The sequence below is a fragment of the Nomascus leucogenys genome, chromosome 11 (assembly GCF_006542625.1).
Source record: "Nomascus leucogenys isolate Asia chromosome 11, Asia_NLE_v1, whole genome shotgun sequence".
Classification (NCBI taxonomy): Eukaryota; Metazoa; Chordata; class Mammalia; order Primates; family Hylobatidae; genus Nomascus; species Nomascus leucogenys.
In genome coordinates, this window is record NC_044391.1 from 3,063,084 (window position 1) to 3,090,304 (window position 27,221).

The following is a 27,221-nucleotide window of genomic DNA, read 5'->3' on the forward strand; positions in this document are numbered from 1 at the left end:
TCTTTTTTATTCTTCAGTTTTTTTCCCCACATTCCTTTGCATCTCACAAACCCAACCTCATGCCTTACCATGGTTTTCAAAACATTAACTGATCAACATTCAAAAAATACATCAAATTCCTTCTAATTGTTCTTTGATCAAAAATATTCACAAGAAAATCTAAGGAAATGTTTCTCAAAACTTTGAACCTCTTATTGCAGAATGCTCTAGTGTCTGTTAGGTATTTATCTACTTCGATACACTGTTAAATCTGATTAAATTCATCACACTATCCTTACTAAAGTTAGTAACACTCAACTAGTATTAATGAAATTGATTCAGAAATTGTACAGTATGTAATTGTGTTGATATAGTCAGTGATGTGCTTAAACAATTCTCTAAACAGTACACACAAAAATCTGCTCTATTCTTTAATACTGGTGCAATTTTCTGCAGGAGCAAGTATTTTAAATTAAATAACCTGATAATATTGAATTATTCACTTCCTTTAGCTATGGTAGCTCCCCTTTAAGTTTAGAAATAACATATAAATGTTTGTCTTTTCCCCTTTACTCCCACTGTCCCCTTGTCCCTAAAGCAGAAAAGACCTTTGTAAATCTTTGCCATGACAACGAACTTTGAGGCAATTAGGAATGGCAATTTGATTATCCAGCATCAGGAAGTTTCTAGATCATTTTGTCAGCATTTCTGCTTTTCCAAATGCATCTTTGTGTTAAAAACATCCCGTTTTTCCAGTAGAGAAAAGTTATTATGCAGACTCACTTAATCAGCCTTTCAGTGCATTTACCAGGGCTCTATAGAACTCAAAAATGTCATCCTTTCGTTATGCTGGTGGTTGAGTATTATGACATGCATATAAAAATAAAATTAAGCTAGAAGGCTTAATCCCATTTTCTTTGTCCTGTGTGTCTCCACGGGGCACATCTTGTCCATTTCAAAGTCATTGTGACGGTTTGCATCAATATGCCATCTTTTAACTGGCTATTTTAAAAAATGATGGTAGGCCAAATGTGGTGGTTTATACCTGTAATCTCAGCACTTCCTGAGGCAGAGGCAGGAGGATCAGTTGAGCCCAGAGTTTGAGACCAACCTGGGCAACGTAAGAAGACCCTGTCTCTAAACAAAATACAAAAATTAGTTGAGCATGCTCATGCACATCGGTGGTCCCAGCTACTTAGGAGGCTTAGGAAGGAAGATGACTTGAGCCCAGGAGGTTGAGGCTTCAGTGAGCTATGATCACACCAGTGCACTCTAGCCTGGGTGACAGAGTGAGATCCCATTTCAAAGAAAAACTTCTAAAAACATGATTGGGGCTTATAGAGTATAAATCAAAGAAAATCTTTAATAGGGAAAACCAAAGACTTCAATTTGTGTGTTGCTAATGGGCCTGCTGCAAGAGCTATTTATTATTACCCTTTCAAAAATAATTTATCCTGAAATTAGTGACTTCCATTGACTTAAGTAAAATAGGAGCTTTTGGCTTCCATGCCCTATGTATTATAATCAAGGACCTCAGACCTTTCAGGTGCCTTGATTATAATCATTCTCATCACTTTACTAGGGTATGTTAGTTCTATTCACAAAAGTCCAATTCTGGTGAAGTTTATCTTTTTCTTCTGTTGCTTGTGTTTTTGATGTTGTATCTACGAAACCATTGCCTAATCAAGGTCACAAAAATTTGTTGCTGTTTTTTCTCCTAAAGGTTTTGTAGTTTTAGCTGTTACATTTGTACACTTGATCCAATTTGAGTTTAGTTCTGTATGGTATGCGGTAAGGACCCAAGTTCTTCTTTTTTTATTTTTATGTGGCTATCCAGTTGTCCCAACACTATTGAAAACACTGTTCTTTCTGCACTGAATTGTCTTGGCAATTGTTGAAAGTCAATTGACCATAAATTGAGGGTTTATTTTGGAAATCTCAATTCTATTTCCATTAATCTATATGTCTATCTTTATGCCAGTACACATGGTCTTGATTACTGTAGCTTTGTGGTAAGTTTTGAGAAGTGTGATTCCTCCAAATTTGTTCTTATTTTTCAAGATTGCTTTTGGCTGTTTAAGGTTCCTTACATTTCTATATGAACTTTAGATCAGCTTGTCAATTTTTTCAAAAAAAGCCTGGTGAGATTTTGATAAGAATTGAATCTTTAGGCCAATGGTGGGGCGTAGTGTCATCTTAGCAATACCAAGTCTTCTGCTCCGTGAACATGAGATGTATTTCCATTTATTAAGGTCTTCTTTAGTTTCTTTCAACAACATTTTGTAATTATTAGAGAATAAGTTTTGCACTCCTTTGTTTAATTTAAATTTATTTTTTTTTAAAGAGCACTTTTTAAAACAATGTTTAGCTTTTCTCAGCATTTGTGCCTTCGGCAAACGTGTCAGAGGCAGCTGACTTATATAATAGTTTCCAACAATAAATTCTCATCAGGAGGCAGTCAGAATTAAGAGTGAGTTTTGATGCTATAATCCTGGATCTTCTACTTCCTGGCATTGGAAACTTGGGCAACTGAACTCTGTGCCATTTTATTATGTGAAATGGGTATTTTTTTTATTAAATAGTTATGCCATAGAGATTTTTTGTAAAGATTAAATGTTTAGTATATATGCAGTCCAAAAACCTGTAATTGGCACATGGTAAATAGTTAATAAACACGCATCGTTGTTATTGTTACAATTCCCTATCTTTCCCCAAAGCACTACTACGGATTCTATTTGAGATTGAGCCATTATCTTCTGGTATGTTGAGGCAGAAGAAAGGCAAAGAATAACTGCTTCTGCTCTTAGACTCTTTGTTTTCCCGTTATTGAGGAGCCTTTCTAAGAAAGCACCACTGTCTTCCTTGCTTCATGGGAATCTGGGGGTTTGTTTTGTTGGTGTTTTATAGCTGGCCAACTGGCTGGAAACTCCTCTGTTGAGATGTATCGCCAAGTGCTCCTGTCTGGTTGTCGCTGTGTGGAGCTGGACTGCTGGAAGGGACGGACTGCAGAAGAGGAACCTGTCATCACCCATGGCTTCACCATGACAACTGAAATATCTTTCAAGGTAGAGTATATGAATGTTATTAAGAGAGGCAGTGGGGACACCTGATTCCTTTTGGTTAAAGCCTCCTAAGGTAGAAAGTCCCAATGGTCACAATTAAGTCCAAAGGCTGTTAATCATCTTTGCCATTTCAGAGGCTAAAATTTGGCTGTTTCTTCATGAATAATTGGCATCAGGTGAATTAATTCATGCTAATCAAATTCTAAGGAAACTGTCTTGTGAAAGGAAATATCAATGTTTTTGTCTTGTCCTCTTTAGCACTCTTACTCCTAATTTCTTGCATTTTATTTTTGTGACATATAACATACATAAAGAATGCAGACAACTTGTTGATATGCTTTAACTAATGGCTATAAAGTATGCATCCATGTAACTATCATCTAAATCGAGAAATAGAAACTTGGGGGGTACCTGAAACACTTCCATGTATCCATTCCCATCAGAATGACCTGTTTACCCTCAGAGGTGACAACCATCCCATTACAGTAGTCCCTACTTTGCACTTCTTTAGAGCACAAAGTACAAATTTATGTGCAGCCCTAAATGATGTAGCTTCACCAATTTTTTTCACTTGTAAATTGATTCACACTATAGTATACATCATTTTATGACTTGCTTTTTTCACTCCACATTGTTTAGAAGATTCATTAATATTGTTTCAGGTAACTCAAGATTTTTTGGCTTTCTTTATCATGATGATAATAGTAATTACTACTGTTAATTAATATATAAGATTCCATCCTGTGATGCTAGCTTTTGGAATGTTGATGTCTCTCAGTCAAAGACCCCTAGGAACATACCTATGGTCAAGTTGGGTTTGTTTGCTCATACGACAAAGGAGAACACATGTTGTAGGGAGCTGGGATGTCTCAGTAAAAGTGTACTAGAGAGCACTTACAGAACTTGGGCTTATAGTAGGTGATTTGGGGGATGGTTCAATGGAGAAGGGTTTTGCAATGGATTGGGTGCTGTCGGGAAGCAGAAACAATCCTATGAGAGGGTATCTTAGTAAATCCTATCTAGGAAGCAGGACTAAAGCTATTATTGATTAAGATGCATCAGCCATTCTTGTTAGTGAGAAATGAGGTGCTTTTGGTCTCTCTTTCCACCCTTAGCTCTATTTTGCACCACAAAGGGCCACACATTCATGTGTATGGACACCCAAGCCCAAATATCTAAAGTCTGTCCACATGTCCTGCAACAGAGCCTTCCCCAGGGGGTTGATGCCATTGGAGTAGGGGAAATCTGGGGTCCTAGGTACTTGGAGAGTGACTGGAGAAAGAAGTTGTGGGCTTCAGGGAACATGCTCTCTTGGCTGACTCAAACTTTTTCACCCCTTTAAATGGGAATCAGAAGAGAAGGGCCAGAGGACAACCTCTCGCACTAGGTCCCAAGGCATAAGCCCTATTGCCTTGCATACCTGGGTCTCAGGGAAGTGTCACCAACTCTTATCTGAAGAAACCAAGGAAACAGAGTCCAAGTATGTAAGTAACTAAGGTGAGTGGAGACAAGGCCATTGAACATGGCAGGTCAGACTGCTGAGAAGCTGGAATATGGGATGAATTCAATGTTAATATCACCAAGGTTAGCGATGAAGCTTTGGATGAAGAAACTGTGAGCCACTTGCCAACTCTTTGCTGAATGACGGTGGCTCAGTAGATGGCAGAAGTGAAGAAGAGGTAAAAACTCTTTTGGCTGCCTCATGGGAACTAGGATTTTTTTTTTTAAGATTGAAAGGTAGTGTTTTAGAAGTAGCATTGAGAGCAAAAAGATCCCAAACCCCAGCTTCTTACTGTGAAACAGCTGAGATGTGAGAAAATAAACAGTGATCACTGAAGAAAGCAGCTAACAAGAAGCAAGATTTTCAAGGGACAGCCAAGTTTCTGTTTAGACAAAAGGATTTTTCTGATCGAAGTTGCTGTATTAGACAATAATAAAAATGTTTTCAGCAGTAATATCATTCACACCTAAAAATATGTGTATTATGTTGTGCCTACGGAATACGACTTTTCATTTCTTCAACTTAGCCTACAATGCAATAATTAGAGAAAATAGCAACCTTCACTTAAATTTTACAACAAAGTTTAATATGGGGTTGACATTAATTCTGATCAAAATCTTTAAAAGCTGTGTCTGTTCCTGAAATTGAGCATGATTATGACCCTTGCATTTTCTTAAGTGGAAAATCAGTGTTTAATTCATTTCCATAGTCCCGCTTCCTCCCTCTCAGACCTTGCTATGGTCCTTTGTCAACTACCTAAGATGCGGTCTAACAGTTGGGCCCTTTTTTTTTTTTTTTTTTTTTTTTTTTTTTTTTTGAGACGGAGTCTCGCTCTGTCACCCAGGCTGGAGTGCAGTGGCGCGATCTCGGCTCACTGCAAGCTCCGCCTCCCGGGTTCACGCCATTCTCCTGCCTCAGCCTCTCCGAGTAGCTGGGACTACAGGCGCCGCCACCAAGGCCGGCTAATTTTTTGTATTTTTAGTAGAGACGGGGTTTCACCGTGGTCTCGATCTCCTGACCTCGTGATCCGCCCACCTCGGCCTCCCAAAGTGCTGGGATTACAAGCGTGAGCCACCGCGCCCGGCAACAGTTGGGCCCTTTAAGAAAAAGTGGAGACAGGTGACCCCCATGTGGAGCCAGTGCAGCCTGGGCGCATCTGTCTGTTGATGGATGATGATGCTCCTGGAGTGGCAGACAGCACGCCCTGATGGAGCTGAGAGCTGGTGGCCCCACACACTGTCCATCCGTCAGGAAGACCTGCCCCACTCCCCAGGCCACTGCCCTGTCTACCCTCCAGAGACATTCTGAGAAGCAATTGTTGTTTTCTTAATAATTTAAAATCCTCCAAGTTCTCTGAGTTCCTTGTGGGAGAATAAACACCAAGCACATCCTAAGGCATATTTATTTTATGTGGAGCATTTGCTTCTTGGCCTCTGCCTGCCATTGAGTCAACTTGGAGTGACTGTCCTTATGCACTCGATCATAGAAGTGGTTCTTCAATTACATCTGTAATCCCAGAGTCACGGGCTGATTGAACATCTCTTCCTGGGCTCCGGAAGCATGGCTTCTCAACCACATCCACACACTTGCCAGTGGGGGCTTAAAGACTAAAATCTAGCCCAGAAGGCTGCTTTCTCTCTCTGCCTGCTAGAGTCGGGAGTGGGGAGGTGACCAGGATGGCTAAAGAGAGGAGTGAATTCATCATCCCTGTTGGTTTTTCCAGCTATTCCTCCTGCTAATGCACATAGCAGGATAGACAGTTCTGGCTGGCTGAGATGTGGGTAGGTGACAGTGGGTGAGGATGGATGTGGGGAGTGGAAATGCCAACCTGTTCTGCAGACTGATATACAGTAGCAAGGATGCTTTGCATCAGGACTGAGAGTAGGAAAGGCAAGTAAGTCTCCTAGCAAGTAAAATTTAAGGACGTCTTTGCTCTCAGGGCTGTGTAAGCACAGAGTTGGCACTAGAGAGTGAGTGTCTCTTTAAATTTTGCACTTAGTTGCCTCTCTTGCCTCCTCCTAGTCCCAACACTGCTGGCATGATTATCAGCATGCAGTCTGCTTTCCCTGAACCCGGTGTGTAAAGGGACTTTGTAAGAAAAAGTAAGAAGAGAAACAGGGCACAAGGCCCTACGTAATCTGCAATCCCCCCATTACCTTGTTTCTTACTGTTTTCCCCTCACCCACTGGGCTCCAGCAATACTGGCCTTGCTGTTCATTGGCTGTGCCAGGCTGGTCCCACCTCACAGCCTTTGCACAGGCTCTTCCCTCTGCCTGGAATGGTCTTCTCATAGGTATCTGCCTGGTTCTTCCCTTGCCTCCTTGAAGCCTTCCTCAAATGTCACCTTCTCAGTGAGGCCTCCTGGGACCGATCTATTTAATACTGTCACCAGCCACCACTCCCAATCCCCACACTACTGACATAACCCCTGACACCCCCACTTTTTAGTAATGTATTTTCCTAAGGCACTTAATCATATCACCTTCCAACAATCTGCCTAATTTGCTTAATTCCTATGTTCCTTGTTTATTGTCCCTTCTACTAACGCGTAAGCTCCACAAAGACAGGGCTCTTTGTTCTGTTCCCTGATCTGTCCCAAGTTCTCTTCTTTGAGTAGAATCTGACATATAGTAGGTGCTCAATAAATGTTTTTCAATGAATTTTCCCTTCCCAGAGCAAGTAGATCAAATACAGCATAACCTCCATTTTCAGTCTTTCTTGCCTCTGCTCATCAGATAAGTGAATTTTTCTTTCTCCATCCTACACATAATATGTTGGTAGAGGCAGGGAAAACATTCCCCCAACATTTGCCAGTTTTAGCTGCCCTGAACATTTGGGCCAGATATTCACAGTATAATTAGTCTATATTCTATAGCTACACTGCATAGTGCAGCAGCAAAATAAACTGATTGCAGAGTTCATTTTTATGTCACCCAGCGTATCTGCTTTCAGTATGTGTGACCTGGAAAGCTTCTGTGTGATAGATCCCAAAAGCAAAAGATCCTATTGGCATTTGCTCCCTGTTTACTGTATGGGTCAAAATAAAAAGTTATGTTCTGGGAAAGGAGACATTCAGCTCCTTTATGAAGGGCTTTTTGTTTTGTAGTCTGGCTTTATTATTTATCCCATATATCTGTTTCTATGCCTCATCACCTTAGCCTTCCTGGTGGCCATGACATAGCAATTCACCACTTGGTTTTCATTCTCTCTTCTCCCACCCAATATCCTTTCTCCTTACACTTGACACCACCCACCCACCTCCTTCCCAGGGTGGTTTTTCTCCCTTTAGGCAGCTTCCTTTTAACCAGCAATTATATAAGATGGAAAGCTGGATAATGTAATAAAATATATGAGGAAAATATATTAAATTTGAGTAGGTTAAATCCAGCATTTCTGAAAATAAAGTGTCATCCATTCCCTGAGAGAAACAATAATTTAGGATGCAATTTCACTGCTACCTAAATGCACATATAAAGTGAATATCCAAATACACACTACTGTTGTCTGTCGAGGATAAAGGATTTCAAGGCCAGTTTGTCTCACTGAAGCTTAGTAGTTGAACCATATGGCTTATTGGTTATCGAATCTAGTGTTACAAGTCTCTGAAAAACAATTTTGGCTTGATAAAGAGCAATGGAGCATTACCATACTTTCACATCCAATGTCCACCAATTATAGCAAGTATGAAAGAATGAAACTTAAAAGCTATAACTGGTTTTCTCATCCTAACTGATCACGCACACCATACAAAATATTTCAAAGGCACGAAAGCATGAAAGTTCTCCAGTGGAACTTCTGAAGTTTTCAGTTGCTCCCAACTAAAATTATTAGATGATATTTAGTAATTTTTTTTTGGTTTAATAATTGGAAAAGTTTTCCTAAGCTGCTAGCTAAAGTTATGGTAGAGATGGGGAGAGGTGGACAGAGGGAGGAGGGAGAAGGATGGGTGAGAAAGAGAGAAAGATGAACATAGAAGGTAAGGATGCTACTCTGGAGATGACTGCCGGGGGTCCAGTACAAGCTCTTCCATTCAGTCACTGCAAGGCCTTGGAGAAGCTTCCTTCCCAGTGCAAGTCTCCTTTGTTATCAGCAAAATGGAGATGATAATAGTGCTTACCTCCTAGGGTGGTTGTACGTAATAACCCTACTTAATACACAAATATTGCTTAAACTATGCATGGCATGCAGTGACTACTCTATAAATGTTAGCTTTGGATGTTATCATTGAAATGCATAAAAGCCAAATGTTAGCTTTCTTTCTGTAAATATAATGGTTGTGTATTACATAGGCATGGACTTATTAAGCCAGAGTGAAGGTGGGGGGCTGAATTAAGTCATCTGTAAGGCTGCGGTCCCGATCCAAAGACCTAAGAATAGGGAGAGCTAATGGTGTAAGCTGCAGTCCAAGTCCAAGTCTCAAGGTAGGAGAAGACCAGTGTCCCAGCTCAAAAACAGTCGGGCAGAAACAGCAAATTCTCCTTTACTCTTTTTTTTTTTTTTTTTTTTCCTATTCAGGCTTCCAGTGGGTTGAATGAGGCCCATCCACATTAGGGAGGGCAGGCTGCTTAACTCGGTCTACCAATTCAAATGTTAATCTCACCCAGAAACCCCTCACAGAGACACCCAGAAGAATGTTTAACCAAATATCTGGGCACCCCATGACCCAGTCAAGTTGACAAGTAAAATTAATCATCACGAGCTACAAAGGCAGAGTTGAATCGTTGCCATAGAAATAGAAACCATATGGCCAGCAAAGCCTAAAATACTACCTGGTCCTTTATGGAAAATGTGTGCTGACCTCTGAGCTAGTCAATAGAAGAATAAACGGGAACACAACTAGATAAATTCTGTTTCTCTTCTGTCATATATTAGGAGTTCATTCATTCATTTGAAAGTATTTTGTGAGCATCTAGAATGTGCCTTGGCAGAACAGTGAAGAAAACAAGTTCTTACCCCAAGAAGTTTACACTGTCTAGTGAGGAAAGATAGATCAAAATAAACACAAAGATATGGTGCATAGAAACATCTAAATCAGTGGGCAAGGAAAAGAGAGAGCTGAGTTATGCTGTCTGGATGGTGGAGGCAGGCCTTTGGTAAGGTGCTGTTTAGGCACAGGTGCTGTACTTACTCCCAAATCAATGCAGTAAATCATGCTTTCATGTGAGTATTTTTGACTGAAGGAACAAAGTGCAAAGATGGTGAGATGAAAGCATGCTTGATGTATTCAAGGAAAAGCAACAAGATCAATGGACTGTATCCAGGTGACAGAGAGGGAGAGGAAAAGGAGATGAATTTAAAGAAATGGCAGGTGCCAGATCAAGTTAGGCTGTGTAGATTATGATAACGAATTTGGATTTCATTCCGTGTGAAATGGGAGGTCATTGGAAAGTTTATAAACAGGAGCGAAACTGTCTACTTATGTTTAGGAGTAATGACTCTGGCTATGGTGTGGAATACAGTGGCAAGTACTAGAAGCTGGGAAAGCAGTAAAAAGACTCTGTCAGTCAGCTTCTCCCAGGTTTTGCTGCAATAAGAAGAAACCCCAGGATCACAGTGATTTACAACCACAACGGTTTACTTCTCACTCAGGTTAGATGTCAGCTGTTGCTCTGATTGCTATTGTTTGGAATTCATATTGAAAGAACAACCCACATCTATGATATCACTGGACTCATGGGAGAAGAGAAAGAGAAATGGCTGGACAACAACATGATGGGTCTTCAAGACTCTACTCAGCAACAGCACATGTCATTTTCACACACAGGCCCTTGGCCAAAATAAAACCACGGCCAAGCCTATGGTCAACAGAGCCTGTAGATATAATCCTCCCAAAGGAAGGGGGAAGCAAATACGTGGGAATGATGATAAAATCTACCACAGCAGTCACTGCAGTGGTTTTTGTATCAGGATGATAGCAGTGGAGGTGCTGACACTTGACTGTACTTCGGATCTATTTTGGACAAGATTGCTGATGAATTGAAAGGTGTGAGAGAAGGAGAGGAGGCAAGAATGGTTCTGCTGTATTTATCCTTTACCTGATACACTAGTGCCAAATTTATGAAATAAACAAAATCCAGCCCTTTTTTTCCACACTTAGTGTCCACATCCTTGATGACCTCTATTCTCAGTTTTTTTGAGGGCTTTGCTTTTAGCTGGCTAAGATTATTAGCTGCATGGAAGTTACTGCAATGGTTGGGTATTAATAAGCTCTAGAGTCACACAAATCTTCCTGGGGTTTGATCTTGGATTCTCTTCTCTGTGACTTAAGGTAAGTCAGTTAATATCTCTGCATCTTAGTTGCATCGAGAATATATAACCATCATTTGCCTTCTCTTGCTGCATCTTCACAACAGATCTGTGAAGTGAGGTTTATTGCACTCTATAGATTAGCAAACCAATACACAGAGGCATGAAGTGATTTTCCCAAGGTCACACAGCTTGTAAATCTCAGAGGCAAGGATTCAAAAGTCTGTTTGAATCCAAAGTCTATGCTCAAATAAATCAAATATAGCATTTAAAATCTGGATGTTGCTTGCCTTTTATAGTGCTTGCTTTTTTTGACAGACTCAACTATGATAAAAGTTAAACTGATTATGTATGAAAGATAATCTGTGAGTTCATTTCTAAGAAACAGTAAAAGTGATTCTTCTCGCTCCATGCAGGAAAATCCTTCTTAGAGGATATATGCAAATGTAGTACAGAATTAGAAAGCCTTATTTATACTCTGGGGCCAAAGAAATAGCTTTCAGGAGTGGATATAAAGAACGTTATATATTGAATGCGGAAGGTAGAGACGATAGCAGAAAAGGCTCAGGCATAAAGAATAGGAGTGGAAATCCCTACTTAAAAGGAGAATATGAAAAAAATAAATGTAACTAAAAACAAGTGTATGGGAATATGAAACCTCACTACTACTGAAAGTGATATAATTAAACAATAAATGAGACTGCACTTTACTACCAGTTAAATAAGAAAAACATTTTTAAGAATAATGCCCAAAACTGATGAATATGCATTGAAATCTGGTCCTGCATGCATTACTCTGGGCAACCTAAAATGAAAAGTAATTTGAAATACATGAGGGACTGTAAGAGTATTCATATTCTTAAATCAAGAATTCCCCTTCTGAGAATTCATTCCCAGAAAAATCAATCAAGATATTAGGGAAAAAATGAAGATGTTCTTTGTAGAATTATTTGAATGACAACCCTGAAAATGTAGCTGTCCAACAGTTGGGGAATGGTTAAATCAATTTTAATACCTTTACTTTCTAGAATTTTGTGCATGTATTGAAACTTGTGACATATACATTTTAAAAAATGCAGATTGAAAAGGAAGTACTGATACATGTTACAGCATGGATGAACTTTGAAACCATGCTAAGTGAAAGGTGGTCGGCACAAACAACCATATATTGTATGGTTACATTTATATGAAATAATTAGAATAGGCAAATCTATGAAGACATAAAGTAGATGAATGATTGCCTGGGACTAGGTGTGTAGGGTGGGGTGCAGGAATGAGGAGTGACTGCTAGTGGGTACATGGTTTCTTTTTGAGGCGATAAAAATGTTCTAACTTATATTGGAATGGTGCTCGCATGACTCTCTGAATATACTAAAAACCATTGAACTGTACACTTTCAATGGGCAGATTATATCTCAAAAAAGTTACATCTCAATAACAATGCTTTTTAAAAATACAAGTTGAGTATATACTGTAATTAAAACTAAGCTACATAAATACATGAGAGACAGACTAGAAATGAATATAATGAAATGCTAACAATGGTTTGGTTCAGGAAGTGGATTTGTGGGTCAAAATTTTTACCTTCTCTTGCTGTCCCAAATGTTTATAATATGGTTAGATTTCTTTCGTTATTAAAAATAGATACAATTAGCAAACAGGAGAATCCTCTCCTTTGCATTTCTCTCTTCCCTCCACAAAAATCCAATCTTCTTAAAACTTTCCAGAATCAAGAGTCAGAATTAGCACCATCCAGCAGCCCTCAAAATCCCTTCTAGCCATTTCAGGCCTTTTTTTACAATTCTCTGAATGGAAAAGACAACTATACTAATAGATTTAATACCCTTCAAGAATATACAGATGAAAAATTCTGGCATACTGAATATACACGTGTTCTCATTTTTAGGAAGTGATAGAAGCAATTGCGGAGTGTGCATTTAAGACTTCACCTTTTCCAATTCTCCTTTCGTTTGAGAACCATGTGGATTCGTAAGTATTCAACACATTCAGGAATGAGTCTTTTTCCCGAATGGGGCATACTGAGTAATTGTTTATCAGATTTAAGATTATCTGACATTACTAATGGTGTTCTTCAATCATGTTCTATATTAACTGGCATGTTTTCATTTGTCGGTGATGGAATTCACTTAAAATAATCAACATTAAAATTATCCATTGGACTTGTAGGATCTATTTTCATACCATAGTATGGTTTTTAAATTAAAAACTCTTCTTTTTGCAATGCAGTGGAACACGTTTTTCTACACAATACATATCTGTTATAGATTTGGGGTGCTGTGGGCCACTTTTATAACCCTCCTTCATTAGCTTCTTCTATTGCACGAAATTTGAGACCATTTCATCACTTTGTGGCAGGTGGAGAGCTGTGAATTCCATTTTACCAATTTGCACTTATACAGAACTCAGTTCAGCAAACCTCCATATTTCCCCTTTTCACTGGCTTTCCCTCGTTTGTTAATATTTGTATTTGCCAATTTCAAAATGGCCTGCATGTATTGCTGAGCTACACAAAGAAAAGTTTATTTTGACTTCACTGTTTTATATTCATTTTATCACACATTACCAAAGAGAGACACATATCTAAGAGATGTATATTAGTTTATCATCTAGTTACTCACTTTAAAGAGCTTTGGAATGAAAGATTCTTATCCATATTGAATGAAAGCCTCTCTTTCATTTCAGGAACCTAAACCGGATTTTTCAACTAAAAGCCAGCAGCACCTGTCCTAACTTGGATTACAAGTTTCTTTTTACCCTCCTTCCTATTAAGAGTCTTTCCCAGGTCACTGAGCCTCTTTGTCCAAGTAATTTTTAACACGTGCTTCAATCCTCTAATTCTTAAAGGGTTCACTAGATCTTAAAGATGCAGATTGGTCATGAGCAAATTTCAACTTGAAGAATTTCTAAGTAGTTAAATGTGACAATTTTATAATTATCTGTATTTTTTCAGTTTGCCCTCCAGAAATCCATATTACATTTACTGGCTTGTGATTCTGCTTCATTATGCAACAATCATCCAATGAATGATGTAATCCTTTGGCTCATAGTTTCTCCAACGCTTCTGAGGGTCAAAGGAAGAGAAAGGAATTTATTCTGTTCCATGCTATTTCTGTTCTTACTCAAAGGGGCATCTCTTTAGAGGCTGTATTTAATACCTAGTTTGCTGTGAAGGTTCTGCTTTGCAACTGACTCTGTTAAACAATTTCTCATCTCTGTCCATTCATTTATAATTGGCCTGTAACGATACGTATGAGTCCATTCTTGTACTGCTATAAAGAAATGCCTGGGTAAGAGACGGGGTAATTTATGAAGAAAAGAGTTTTAATTGGCTCACAGTTCCACAGGCTGTACGGGAAGCATGGTGGCATCTGCTCCTGGGGAGCTTTTACTCATGGGAAGACAGAGTGGGAGCAGGTGTCTTACATGGCAGGAGGAGAACTAAGAGAGAGTAGGGAGGTGTCACACACTTTTAAACAACCAGATCTCATGAGAACTCACTATCACAACAACAGTACCAAGGGGAATGGTGGTAAACCATAAGAAATCGCCCCCATGATCCAATCACCTCCCACCAGGCCCCACTTCCAACATCAGGGGTTACAATTTGACATGAGATTTGGGCAGGGATGCAGATTCGAACCATATCACAATACTTGAGCACTTTTCTTTCAGGTATTGTAGTTTCAACTTGAGAATGCTTTTTTTTTTTTTTTCTGAAGTGGAGTTTCACTCTTGTTGCCCAGGCTGGAGTGCCGTGGTGCAATCCTGGTTCACTGCAACCTCCGCCTCCCAAGTTCAAGTGATTCTCCTGCCTCAGCCTTCCAAGTAGCTGGGATTACAGGCATGCGCCACCATGCTCGGCTAATTTTGTATTTTTAGTAGAAATGGGGATTCTCCATGTTGGTCAGACTGGTCTTGAACTCCCGACCTCAGGTGATCTGCCCGCCTTGGCCTCCCAAAGTGCTGGGATTGGCATACTTATTTTCTTAAAGAGAAGTTTCTATTTAAATTAGACAAAATGAAAGGCTATGGTTCCATTCTGTATTGTCACACCTGCTACACTGAGCTTCCCCTTGACATAGCCAGAAAAATATCAACCACCACCAACAACAACAACATAATAGCTAACCTTTATTAATAGCTAACATTTATTAAACATTTTTTATGCCAAGCAGTTTTTGAAATATTTTACATGCCTCAGCTCATGAAGCCTTACCACAAACCCAGGTGCTTCTAAGAGTAAATATTATGATTATCGCCATTTTACAGATGATGAAACTGAGTCCTAAAGAGGATGAATAACTTGCTCAAAGCCATGTAACAAAAACATGACAGAGATGGGATTCCAATCGAGTTACTGTGGCTTCAAAACGCACACTTTTAACCAACACATCTCCTACGCCTAAACAGAAGCATCACAAGCCTTCAAAACATCAAATTCCAACAACAAGAGCATCCACCAGGCAATGGCCAGCAAATGTTTGCCTCTGCGGCTTGTAACCCTTAAACACAAGATGATTTTTGCAGTTCTTCACACTAGTCATTTAGAGATCCAAAACTGGACATGAAAACTAATTTCTGCACTGCGCATAAAGGCAAAGAGACTAGTGCCATTGTACTGCCCTTACTGGCTTAAAAATGATAAATTTAGCTATTAAAAGTTCATTAATAATTTCTATGTGACAAAAGAAAACAGGAAAACAGCCTTTCCAGGATGCCAGGATTGTGTCCCAAGCTACTGAGATGATGTAATGGCAGTGAAATAGTACAAGATAAAATCATATTGTGGAGGAAGTGGGTGGGAGTCGCTTGCTTCATATTTCCCTTGTGCTTCAGATATCAAAATTGTTCAGCCACCATTCTTTCCTGGGAGGCTGGCACATACCCAGAGAAAACCGATCATCTTTCCCTTCGCTGGTGAAACCCCATGCTTGACTTGCGAGCCACCTCATCTAGTTCCTGAGCCCATAGTAGGCAGTAGCAGCACTCTTTCCCACTAAACCTAGAAGTAACCTCAGAATCCTTCTCAACACAGTGACCTCGCAATAGACCAGCAAGACATCTGACACCTATTTGCCATCTCTGATGAACTATTTTATTCCCCTGTGTGCTGCATATATGGAATTTCAGATTCAGAACTCTGGCCCCAGGTCACTTGGGCCACACGTCCAAAACAAATTTACACTAGAAAAAAGGAGAAAAGGACCGGGCGCGGTGGCTCACGCCTGTAATCCCAGCACTTTGGGAGGCTGAGACGGGCGGATCACGAGGTCAGGAGATCGAGACTATCCTGGCCAACACGGTGAAATCAGTCTCTACTACAAATACAAAACGGGTGTTATGGCGGGTGCCTATAGTCCCAGTTACTCAGGAGGCTGAGGCAGGAGAATCGCTTGAACCTGGGAGGCAGTGGCTGCAGTGAGCCAAGATCACGCCACTACACTGTAGCCTGGGCGACAGAGTGAGACTTTGTCTCAAAAAAAAATAAATTAATTAAAAAAGAAAGAAAAAATGAGAAAAGCCACTGAAACTTCTGGTTTTCTCTCCCAATATCTGAAGTCACCTATCCATAGACAATAAAAGGGAATCTGCTATTAGCTGCTTTCAATGATTCCTGTTGCTACATCAGAATCCCGTGAAGTGTCTTCAAAATGCAGATTCCTGAGCTACACCCTTACCCTGACTGAGAATTTCTAGAAATAAGACTTGAAAATATATTTTTAAAAGCCCTACTTGACTCTGACATCCTACTTGTGAACTAGCACTTTTATAAAAAGAATTCTACACCAAATTCAATTGAAGTAATCTTTACCCGTGTTCAGCCACAGAAAACTGTGAAATTTTGAACAAGGTTCTTAATTTCCATGGATTGCAGATTCCTCCTTTATAGGGAAAGAGGTTGGTTTAGTTCAAATTGGAGGATTTGCTCCCAAGAAATCAAGTGAGTTCCTCAGTCAGAAAAACTGACATCTGCCCCAGATGCTCACACTTTGGGAGTATTTTATTATGCTCAGAAATGTCTGCTATGACCTGAAGTTCAAAATGCATTTGTGATTTTTTTTTTCCCTCTCACTTCATCTCCATGGTGGCTGATATTGATGCTCTAAACACTTCAGGATTTTGTTTTTTGCTAATTGCAATTTTAATGCCTTTTATTTCTGCAGTTCTGACCTGCAATTAAAGTTGGTTTGTTTTCCTCTGACTTTTTCAATTCAATTTGCCCTCTGCTCTGATTTAGTTCCATCAGGTGGGTATGCATGTTTATTGAGAACATGAATAGCCTGATTACCAAATAGCTCATTTTACTTTTTACTTGGACACCTACCTCTTGTTCTGTCCATCTCAGTTGATTCTGAGGCAGGTTTCGTTTTTGTTTGTTTGGTTGGTTTGAGGGTCTCACACTGTCACCCAGGCAGGAGTGCTGTGGTGCAATCTCGGCTCACTGCAACCTCCGCCTCCCAGATTCAAGCGATTCTCCTGTCTCCTGAGTAGCTGGGATTACGGGCACGCACCACCACAACTGGCAAACTTTTGCATTTTTAGTAGAGACAGGGTTTCACCATGTTGGCCAGGCCGATCTCGAACTCCTGACCTCAGGTGATCTGCCTGCCTCAGCATCCCAAAGGGCTGGGATTGCAGACATGAGCCACCACACCCAGTCCTCAGGTAGGTTCTAAACGTCTACATTAGACATAGATTCTTGTTCTTAAAAGTGTGGTCCTCAGACCAGCAGCATCTGCATCACTGGAGAGCAAGTTAGAGCTGCAGCCAAGTCCTGGGCCCCACCCCGGACTCTGTGTTGGACTCTTCATTTTAATAAGACCCCAGGTAACGTGAATGAAATAGAAGAGCTAAGCTGTAACCACCATGGTTTATTAACCACCTGCATCAGAATTATCTTCAGGCTGGCTTAAAATGCATGTTTCGGGGCTTTGGTCCCAGCTACATGAATCAGGGGACTGTGGACTTGATCCTGTCACCTGCAGCATTAACAGCTTAGGTGGTTCCTTAGTGGAATTGAGTGATAATCATGGCTCCAGTAAAATCTTTATATAGGCCTGATTTGGGGACTTCCTGACAGAGGACACCTGTTTGGGGATATTTGGGACATCTCCCTTAAATTCCTCTAATGGAGAGAATAGGGTTCCCTGGAAAATCCTGAGAGCAGGGCATTCAGGTAAAATGCCCTGCTTTCACTCCAGGTGTTTGATCAAAGATAATTCGGGGCTCCCAATTTCCAACATTCAGGAAAAATGTCATCTACTTTGGCACATGTTGACTTACTTTAATCAATCACAGTAGTTTTCAAACTTGAACACACACCAGAATCAAGAGGGCTTGTTAAGATGCAGACTCCTGAACTCCACTGTCCCGGAGTCTCTGATTCAGAATCTGCATTTCTAACAAGCTCCTGGTGTGATTCTGCTGATGGTTCAGGGGCCACACTTGGAGAAGTAAAGCTCCATGATACTGAGTAGTGTCTTTCAGTGAAAGGGAAATGGAGGGTTTGGCCATTTCTTTAGTGCCCTTAGTGCTGATAAGAAGTGCCAATGTACTTCTTAGCAGCAGCAGCCACAGTGCAGGCTGACCTGGTTGAACCCCTGTGCAAGTTATCACTGGAGGAAGAAGACCTGAACCCGAGGATGCCCGGGGCTGGCCCTACCAAATCAGCCACTTCTCTGCCTGCCCCCAAAGGTCTCATAGACACAGTTTCTAATGACTTGTCCCTCAGCAACAACCTCCAATGCTTTTCAGGATCACTTCTCTGATTAGCAGTTTTTCTTCTCTCCCTAATACTGCTGAGCAACGTGGCAGTGTATTCTGATGACCACATAAGCCATTTAGTAAGCTCCCATACAGACCAAGAGAGGCCTGGTGAGAAGGGGTAAGGTTGCTGTGGAGGACTTTGCAAATCCTGTGAATCTCTCCTTAGCCTCTCCCTGCAGTTCCAAGGAAGCAGTGACTTTGGGGTTTCCTATTCAAATGCCAGAGAACTCACTTTCCCCGCAAAGCACATACTTTGTTTTTTAAAAAGAAAAAAATGAATACAAAATAGTGACTTTTCCTGTGGACCATTTTAATATGATTTGAACCCTCAATACCACTCCCCTAACCCCAGGAAAAAAAAAAAAAACAAAACAGCCCATGATCCAGGCTTAAACATTCATGGAAAAGGGAATGAAAATAAGAATCACATTTTATGATCAATTTGAATTTTCATCAAGAAGGCTTTTCATCGCTGTTACTTATTCTTAGTACAGTCACAGTCCTGCTAAAATGTATTATCATTGCAGCATATAGAGATAACTATTGGAAATCAAGTTCGACAGACTGTAGATCAAATTCAAAGTCCATAAAACCCAAAGGAATTGGATAACTTTATAATGATATTTAACATTCCACGAAATGAGAAAAAAAAATGTTTGCTTTTGAAAGGTCAAGGGGAGCAGTAGCATTGAAAGAATATGAACGTTCCCCTGTATCAGCTGTGTTTACAAGTTACTGGGCGTAGGATTTGTCTAGTCTATCTGGCGGACGCCGCCTTGTAACAGTGGAGTCATCTTACATTTGCCCTGCTCTTTTAATGTTTCAAAGGCGTTTGCATCCATTACTTCATTTCATCTTCTCAGCATCCTCTGTCCCTTTCCAAGAACAGTTATTATTCTCCTCATTTTATAGACCCAGAGTGGTTCAGATCCTGTCACTCAGCTCAGCAAACCCTGCAGTGCCAGCCTTTTTCCATTATACCAGGTCCCTACTGGCAACATATTCAGAATGATACCAGTTTTGCTTTTCTATTATGTACATATGAGTTGCACACACCTTTCCCCAAGGTGCCTGCTACTTTTATCTTTCCTCCAGGACCGCTTCCCCAAGTGGACACACTGTTTGCCTGTCTGCCCTTTTCTACATTTTGAGATTCTCTCGCTCTCTTTTTCTCCGTTGTCTCTCTTTCCCTATTCAGCTCCCTCCCCGCCATCCTTCCTTATCTATCCTCTTTCATCTCCTCATAAACACTCCTTTGCAGCAGTGGTTTACAAATTTCACTTGATAATTTACATGGAAATATGAAAGGGTTCTTTCTCCAAATGTCTTGCGATTGACTTGGAATCAGTGAGTTAAACAAAAGGGACTGAGCCTCTACCTCTCGGAATTTCAAGGCTCCAGTGATAGCAAATGACCTGCTGTCCCCTCCACCTGTGACTATGCAGGTCCAACTTGGGAACCACCTCACACATCAATGCCTTCACTGTCCACCTGTGTATGTTATTCAAATTCACATAAGATAAAGATCTAGGATGATAAAAACCAATCCTGATGGATGGGATTAGAGAATTACTTCTTTCTGTAGTTAATAACACAAAGCAATCATGTTCAGGTTCTTTGGATAAGCCTCCCTGCTTTCCTTCTTCTGTTCTTGTTCTCCCTTAGCCCAAAGCAGCAAGCCAAGATGGCGGAATACTGCCGACTGATCTTTGGGGATGCCCTTCTCATGGAGCCCCTGGAAAAATACCCAGTAAGCAGTTTTGATGTTTGTCCTTGAAGGAATGTGTGCATTATTGATGAATGAGGTTGAGGGAAAACTTACTTCTTTTTCATATTTATGTTTCTTGATAAGATTAATGCAGTTGATGATGAAATCTTTGACAAGGAGGACACCAGCAATGGGCCCCACTAAGGGTAGAGGAATGCCTCTGCTCTCTTCCTCTTCCCACACTCTTCTCTCTCGCTGGCTGCCTGATGAAACTCAATCAAGAGTGTAGATTTCCCAACAATTACATTCAGCCCATAGAGACAGTCCAAGAGGACAGGCCTCTGCTCACTCCCAGGGAACCTCATCACACCCCTTTGAGATGAATGGATTGGCAAAACAGGGCACTGCAGGTGGCACAATGTCTTCTTGGCCTGTCCCTTCTGGCTGTTCTCTATTTCCTTGCATGCACCTTTTGGTGTGGCACAACTCAGGTTGCCCATTGCCATGATGATATCTCTGCTTTGGGAAGGAAAGCAGCAGAAATATCCTAAAGTAGCATTTTCCTTCCTGCACCCTTTTGCCCAATCTCCATGCATTTGTAAGTGAGTTTATACCAGTCCCTACACTCATTGCAAGCCAAGAATAGAGGACTAACTTAGGCATTCTATAGATTTGCTTAAAGTAACCTATCTTGTGGCTTGCACACATGCTCTCTGATACAATATCTAATGACCCCCTGATGGGAAATTGATTTTCCCATTAGATATACAAACTTGAAACAGTCAAAATAAGGCTTGCAAATATGGTAGCTTGAATCTTAGGGCTGGGAGGAAATCCGAAGCCACCTCATCCACTTCTGTTGATGCAAGGGACATGTGCAGCTAAACTACCTAGTACCAGGATGGGGATTTTGCCAATTTTAAGGGGCATCTGAAAAAATGATTTCATGGGCTCACCTGGAAGCTTCTGCCCATCTTTACCAACTCCTCCTGGCAGATGCCTGGCTTCCTTCCTTCAAAAATTCAGGCCAGGGCCTTCTTATGTGTCCTAAATCAAGATGATTGGGTTTCTATGGTCCATTGGAAAATTCATAAATGTTCAGATTTAGTACATCATATCTACCAGTACATTTCTATGGTCTTCTTCATGTAGAATATGTTGCAAAAAAAAGTATAGTAATGGAAATATATCCTTGACATAAAAAAAATTAGCTCCCATGCAGGATACACTAAGAGTTTAATGAGCAGTGTTGAAGGTAGGGGAGAACAGTCTAGACATTTGGTATCCACAGCTGAGCTGGGGGTCTGGGGAGGGGATCTGAAAGAGGGAGCAGTATTTTTAAAGAATATGCCTTTCATTTCTATTAGCTGGAATCTGGAGTTCCTCTTCCAAGCCCTATGGATTTAATGTATAAAATTTTGGTGAAAAATAAGAAGAAATCACACAAGTCATCAGAAGGAAGCGGCAAAAAGAAGCTCTCAGAACAAGCTTCCAACACCTACAGTGACTCCTCCAGCGTGTTCGAGCCCTCATCCCCAGGAGCCGGTGAGGGGCTGGTGGGCTCTCCCCATCATGTTTTGTGTTGGTTTAAGAATTGCTGCTCTGGGCTGTGCGCGGCGGCTCATGCCTGTAATACCACTATTTTTGGACCCAGACGCAGGTGGATCACGAGGTCAGGAGTTCGAGACCATCCTGGCCAACATGGTGAAACCCCGTCTCTTTGGTGGCCAACATGGTGAAATCCCATTTCTTTGGTGGCCAGCATGGTGAAACCCTGTCTCTTGCAAAAATACAAAAATTATCTGGGCGTAGTGGCACGTACCTGTAGTCCCAGCTAGCCGGGAGGCTGAGGCAGGAGAATCGCTTGAACCTAGGAGGCAGATGTTGCAGTAAGACAAGATCCAGCCACTGCACTCCAGCCTGGTGACAGAGTGAGACTCCGTCTCAAAAGAAAAAAAAAAAAAAGAATCTGCTACTCTGAAATTAGCTTAGAAGGACTTTGAACATTCCTATTTCTGCACAGTTTTAAACTACTGGTTTTCTCTTGCTGCTACAAACTTAGTGGCTTAAACCAGCACAAATGTATTATCCTCTAGTCCTGTAAGTCAGGAAGCCTCCTGGGTTTCACTGGGCTACACTCCAGGTGTCAGCGGGGCTGTGTTCCTTCCTGGAGGCTCTAAGGGAGATGCTGTTTCCTTGCTTTTTCCAGCTTCTAGAGGCCACCCACATTCGTTGGCTTGGGGCTCCTTCCAGCTTCAAAGCCAGCAAGGCTGCATTTCACTAACCTTTCTTTTGTGGTCACATCTCCCTCTGACCACAGGCAGGAAATGTCCTCTGCTGGCAAGAACTCAAGTCATTACATTGGATCCATCCAGGTAATCCAGGATAATTGCTCCCATGTCAAGGTCTTTAACTCCATCTCACCTGCAATGTCCCTTTTATCATGCAAGCTAACATATTCATGGAGCAGAGACATCTCTGGGAGGTCATTATTCTGGCTACCATGTAAGCCAAATAGTCTTCAGAGTGACCATATGACTTTAAGCTTCATAATGGGAAATATTAACGATAGAACTGGGCACTGGGTGCATTGTCATTGATGATATGCTGAAGAGTTCTAGGCATTTCAATTTTTTCATGTTTTAAAGAACTTTTTAAAATCTGTGACATAGCAAAAATTACTTAAATTATCTTTTGAAGCTCCTAGAGGATGCCTAATATCATTTCTTTTCCTTTTAAATTAAGGTTGAAATAGATTTCTGTGGTTGATGAGAAAAGAATTCAGTGGTCACTCATTTCCTTTGGATTATTTGTCATTTAGTCTAATTTATCTTCCAAGTTCAGTCAGAAGCTTGGCAATCTGAAAATCGCATTACAGACATCTCCTGATTGCAGGGTGATTAAGTGGAAGAAACTTTAAGTTTGACTCTAGGAAGTTTTTCAATTGTAAGTTCAATACAGGAACAATCAATTGGAAAACCACTTAGCAGTGTCTACAAAAGCTGAATATATGCACTCCCTGTACCTCGGGAGTTCCATTCCTAGGTATATGCTTGCTAAAGATGTGTATTTAGGTTTACCAAGAGACACGTACAAGAATTGCTTAAAGCAGCGGTATTCAGAATAGCCAAACACTGGAAACCAAATACCCATCAACAGATAAATGAATTATGGTATATTCACACAAAGGAGGAATATGCAGCAATGAGAATGATCTATAACTAAATGAAAACTATGGATGAATCACTATAAATAAACATAATGTTGAGCAAAGGAAGTCAGGTACACAAAAACTACATACTGTATGATTTAATCTATATAACATACAAAACCAGGCAAAACTAATTTATGCTATTTATTAGAAGTCAGGATAATGGGTTCCCTTGGGAGAAAAGCAACCAGAAGGGAGCCCAAGAGCCTTCTAGAGATTGGTTATATTTTGTTTCTTGATCTGGATATCATTTACTCAGACACGTTTATTTGGTGAAAATTCTTTGCGCTGTGGACTTACGACATGTGTACTTTTCTGTACGCCTGTTATACGTCAGTTATAAGATTTTAAAATAATTAAAATATAAACTCTAGGACAATCAGGGTTAAAAAAAGTAGCATGAAACTCTGATTTATCTTTTCTTCTATTTTTCTGTCTCAATTGCCTGTTTTTTTAGTTTCAATTAAAATCTTTATCGACAGACATTATATAATTCTTTGAAAGGGTTTTGTCCTGTAGCTTTTGAATGTGTACTTTCATCGTTATTGTGCATGTCTTTCAACATTTTTTCAAAAATAATTTTTGTACTCAGTAAAAATGTCCTCTTTGAAGTTTGGAAGTGAGTATCATTAACAGGCCTATCATTCACACCTATTTCCTAACACAACTCTATCCCTTGAACGATAGCAAGCAAACCTTGTCATCCTTTGAGTGTGAGGTGCTTGTGTTTTTTACCATCTGCCTTTCCCACTACCAGTTCTCTTCCTTTTATTAACAGGATGCATAACACAAATGACGATTTTTACAGGCAGTGAACATTATTGCTTAATACAGAGAAAGGGCAACAATCTGTTAGTTATTCAGTAGATTTCCTAAGCTAGCCCTGTCGTCTATTATGCAATCAGTGGAAACTTTTGGACATTTTAATATGTAGGTAGGCCCCTGAATAAAGAGCGCCGCTAATTTACCATTTGGTTTGTAGATGTTCACAGTATTGGGAACTCAAGTGACTTGAAAAACGTGAAAGATATTGTATTTCAAAGCTAGTTTACTTATCATGGCCCCCGTTGGCCAGATGCCTCTTGCAGGATTCAGCCCTTTGCTAGTAGACTTGTCCTAACGAACCAGGGTAACGTAAGGTATCTTTTATAGTTCAACAAGATTCCCCCAGCATCCCTCCAAAGATTTACAAGAGAAAAATCAGGTTTCTGCTTTTTACAGTAAAGAAAGATAAATTCTTTCTTTCCCACAGAAACTAAAGGATGACCTGATTGGCTATTGGAAATGACTGCGAATTGTTGGGTCTCATGAAGTATGTTGTAGAAAGCTCTGCCAAACAATTTTTTTAATTACTTAATTAAAAGAATCCCCTTTCTGATTTTTTTTTTAAAAAATAGGTAATAAGAATAAGAACTTGGGACAAAAATTTCATTATAAAAATGCTTAAGTGGCAATACCCTAAAAGAATGTGTCTCTAATATAGTAGTGAGATACGTTTTCTATCCAAAATATAATCGATTCACCTTATTAACTAACACAATATCAGCATTATAAAGTGGTTGTATGTGGCTTTCCTTAATAAACAATCCAATACATAATAACCCTTGTTGGTCCCGAAAATCTTTTTTCCCCTGGAGATTTTTAAGCAATACTTTTTCCACTGCTGTCATTCAGTAATTGAACTGTGTCAGCCAAATGAAAACATTTATAAGTTTCTCAGAGGACAGTGCAATGGTACTGTCTCCATTTATATAAATCGAGTAGGGCAGGTAACTTTCAGAAGGCTGGCAGTGGGCGGGGGTTGCAAGTTACTTCATTGTTGAACCACTATTGCCATCTATTGGGCTCATCGTGCTATTGCATTGTGTGAACCCTGAAAGATAGTAGTTAATTTAGAACCTTCGAACAATTTAGAACAACCTCGTTGAATTTTTACTTGAAAATCTTTTTTTATAGAATGGCTATTTCTGGGTCTGACTGAAGCCCATAGCTATGGAAGAATGTAATGCTTCATACTGATATGAATATTTAACCTAGCAGAAATGTCCATTAATTCTTCAGGGGAAAAACAGTTCATTTAAATGACTGTATATTGGCTAAATATGAAGCTCAATTATTTCTGATGGAGTTAGGTTTCCAATCATGCTGATATTTAAGGACTCACCCATGTTATCCTGCCCTCTTAAAAATAACATCAGCATTTTATACGATATGTGCTTCGTTGTGATGACAATACATCCATCAAATAAGCTTGCAGACAAATCATAGGATAAAGTTGGCCCTTCACGATTTTTGTGTAGTGACTTTGCTGCCAAAGCCCCAGAGTTCCTGCCCCAGCCCCTAACTTCTTTGACTTCTGCAAGGTCCTCTCTGGCCTTGGGAAAAATGTCAACACAAGATCACTGAGCTATGTGCTGGCCAAGCATTGCATGGAAGAGTCGGGGCTTGGGAAAGGAGAGAAAGATGAAGAAGGGATAGTTTATCTGTTTTGGGGTCATAGAGACCCTGAAAGAGTGTTTGTATATCAAAATAGAATACATGTACCATAGAAAGCAAACTGTATTCAGTGCCAGCAAACTGTATTCAATGCCATGTTTAAAAACATATAGAGAAAAAATATTAAGCATTTTTTATAGAATTTTGACATTTTAAGTGGTATTTATTAACAAAGACAGTTTAGGAAAAAAAATCTATGTTCAAAATGTCAGTATACTTTTCTATAACGAATAAAGTTTAAATCCCTGAAAAAAATAATTTTAAAACAAACAGAAAGCCCAACTTCCAAGGAAATCTGTAATTGATTTTAGGTAAAATATGTGTTACAAGTGCTTTAAAGCTAAATGTTGAAATGTTGACATCATGAGCTGTTATTAAAATTTGACAGGAGAAGCTGATACGGAAAGTGACGATGACGATGATGATGATGACTGTAAAAAATCTTCAATGGATGAGGTGGGTACTTAGGGCTTCTGGTCCCAAAGGCATTCCACCAACCTGTACCCTCCTGGATCTGTCTCATGGTCACTTTCTGCCATCTAGTGGCAAAACGTAGATTTGTGCCTTCCAATTGCCAGCTTCAATTTTTGAGGCCATTAAATAGCTTATGAAAAGTTCCAAAGTCCAGAGAAGATATGGGGTTTGGAAAAATGATCAGAACTGTGACATTCATTGCATTGTTTTAATTTTGGAACACTAGAGCTCTACCTATTTATATAAACTTAGGCATCCTGAGTAACTTGATTAGCTCAAAAACATTAATTGCACAGAACCTAGAAGAGAATCAGAAGCAGATCAACTGGAATTTTAGAATTTTGTCTTAGCAAAAGTTCATACTGAAACAATCTGGGCAACAGAGAGACACCTCATACTTTTAAAAAACAAGTGAAAATGAAAGATAAAACACATCCAGGTGCAGTGGTGTACACCTGTAGTTCCAGCTACTAGGGAGGCTGAGGCAGGAGGATGGCTTGAGTCCAAAAATTTGAGGCTGCAGTGAACTATGATCCACTGTGCTCCAGCTTAGAAAACAGAGCAAGACACCGTCTCTCTTTAAAAATACATATTTTTAAGTTTATATTGAATCTGCTTTCAAATTTGTTAGACATGTTCTGTCTCAGCACTTGTAGCTCTACAATTTAGTAAAAATGAAACAAGCAATAAGCTGCTCTGACTTGACGTCCTTCCTCTTAGAATTATTTTTTAATGTCTAAAGTTTTGCTTAATTAT

General features: G+C 40.0%; 1 protein-coding gene across 5 annotated transcripts in view; it reads left to right on the plus strand.

Moving 5' to 3' along the window:
- The window catches only part of PLCB1 (phospholipase C beta 1), a 787,620-nt gene that overhangs the window by 557,560 nt on the left and 202,839 nt on the right, over nucleotides 1–27,221 (plus strand). For all 5 annotated transcript variants that reach the window (XM_030821960.1, XM_003252590.4, XM_003252589.3 and 2 more), the window contains 5 exons: nucleotides 2,887–3,044; nucleotides 12,695–12,777; nucleotides 20,242–20,326; nucleotides 21,652–21,829; nucleotides 26,380–26,447. In XM_030821960.1, the coding sequence (XP_030677820.1) occupies nucleotides 2,887–3,044; nucleotides 12,695–12,777; nucleotides 20,242–20,326; nucleotides 21,652–21,829; nucleotides 26,380–26,447 (572 nt within the window). The remainder of the gene's footprint in view (nucleotides 1–2,886; nucleotides 3,045–12,694; nucleotides 12,778–20,241; nucleotides 20,327–21,651; nucleotides 21,830–26,379; nucleotides 26,448–27,221) is intronic.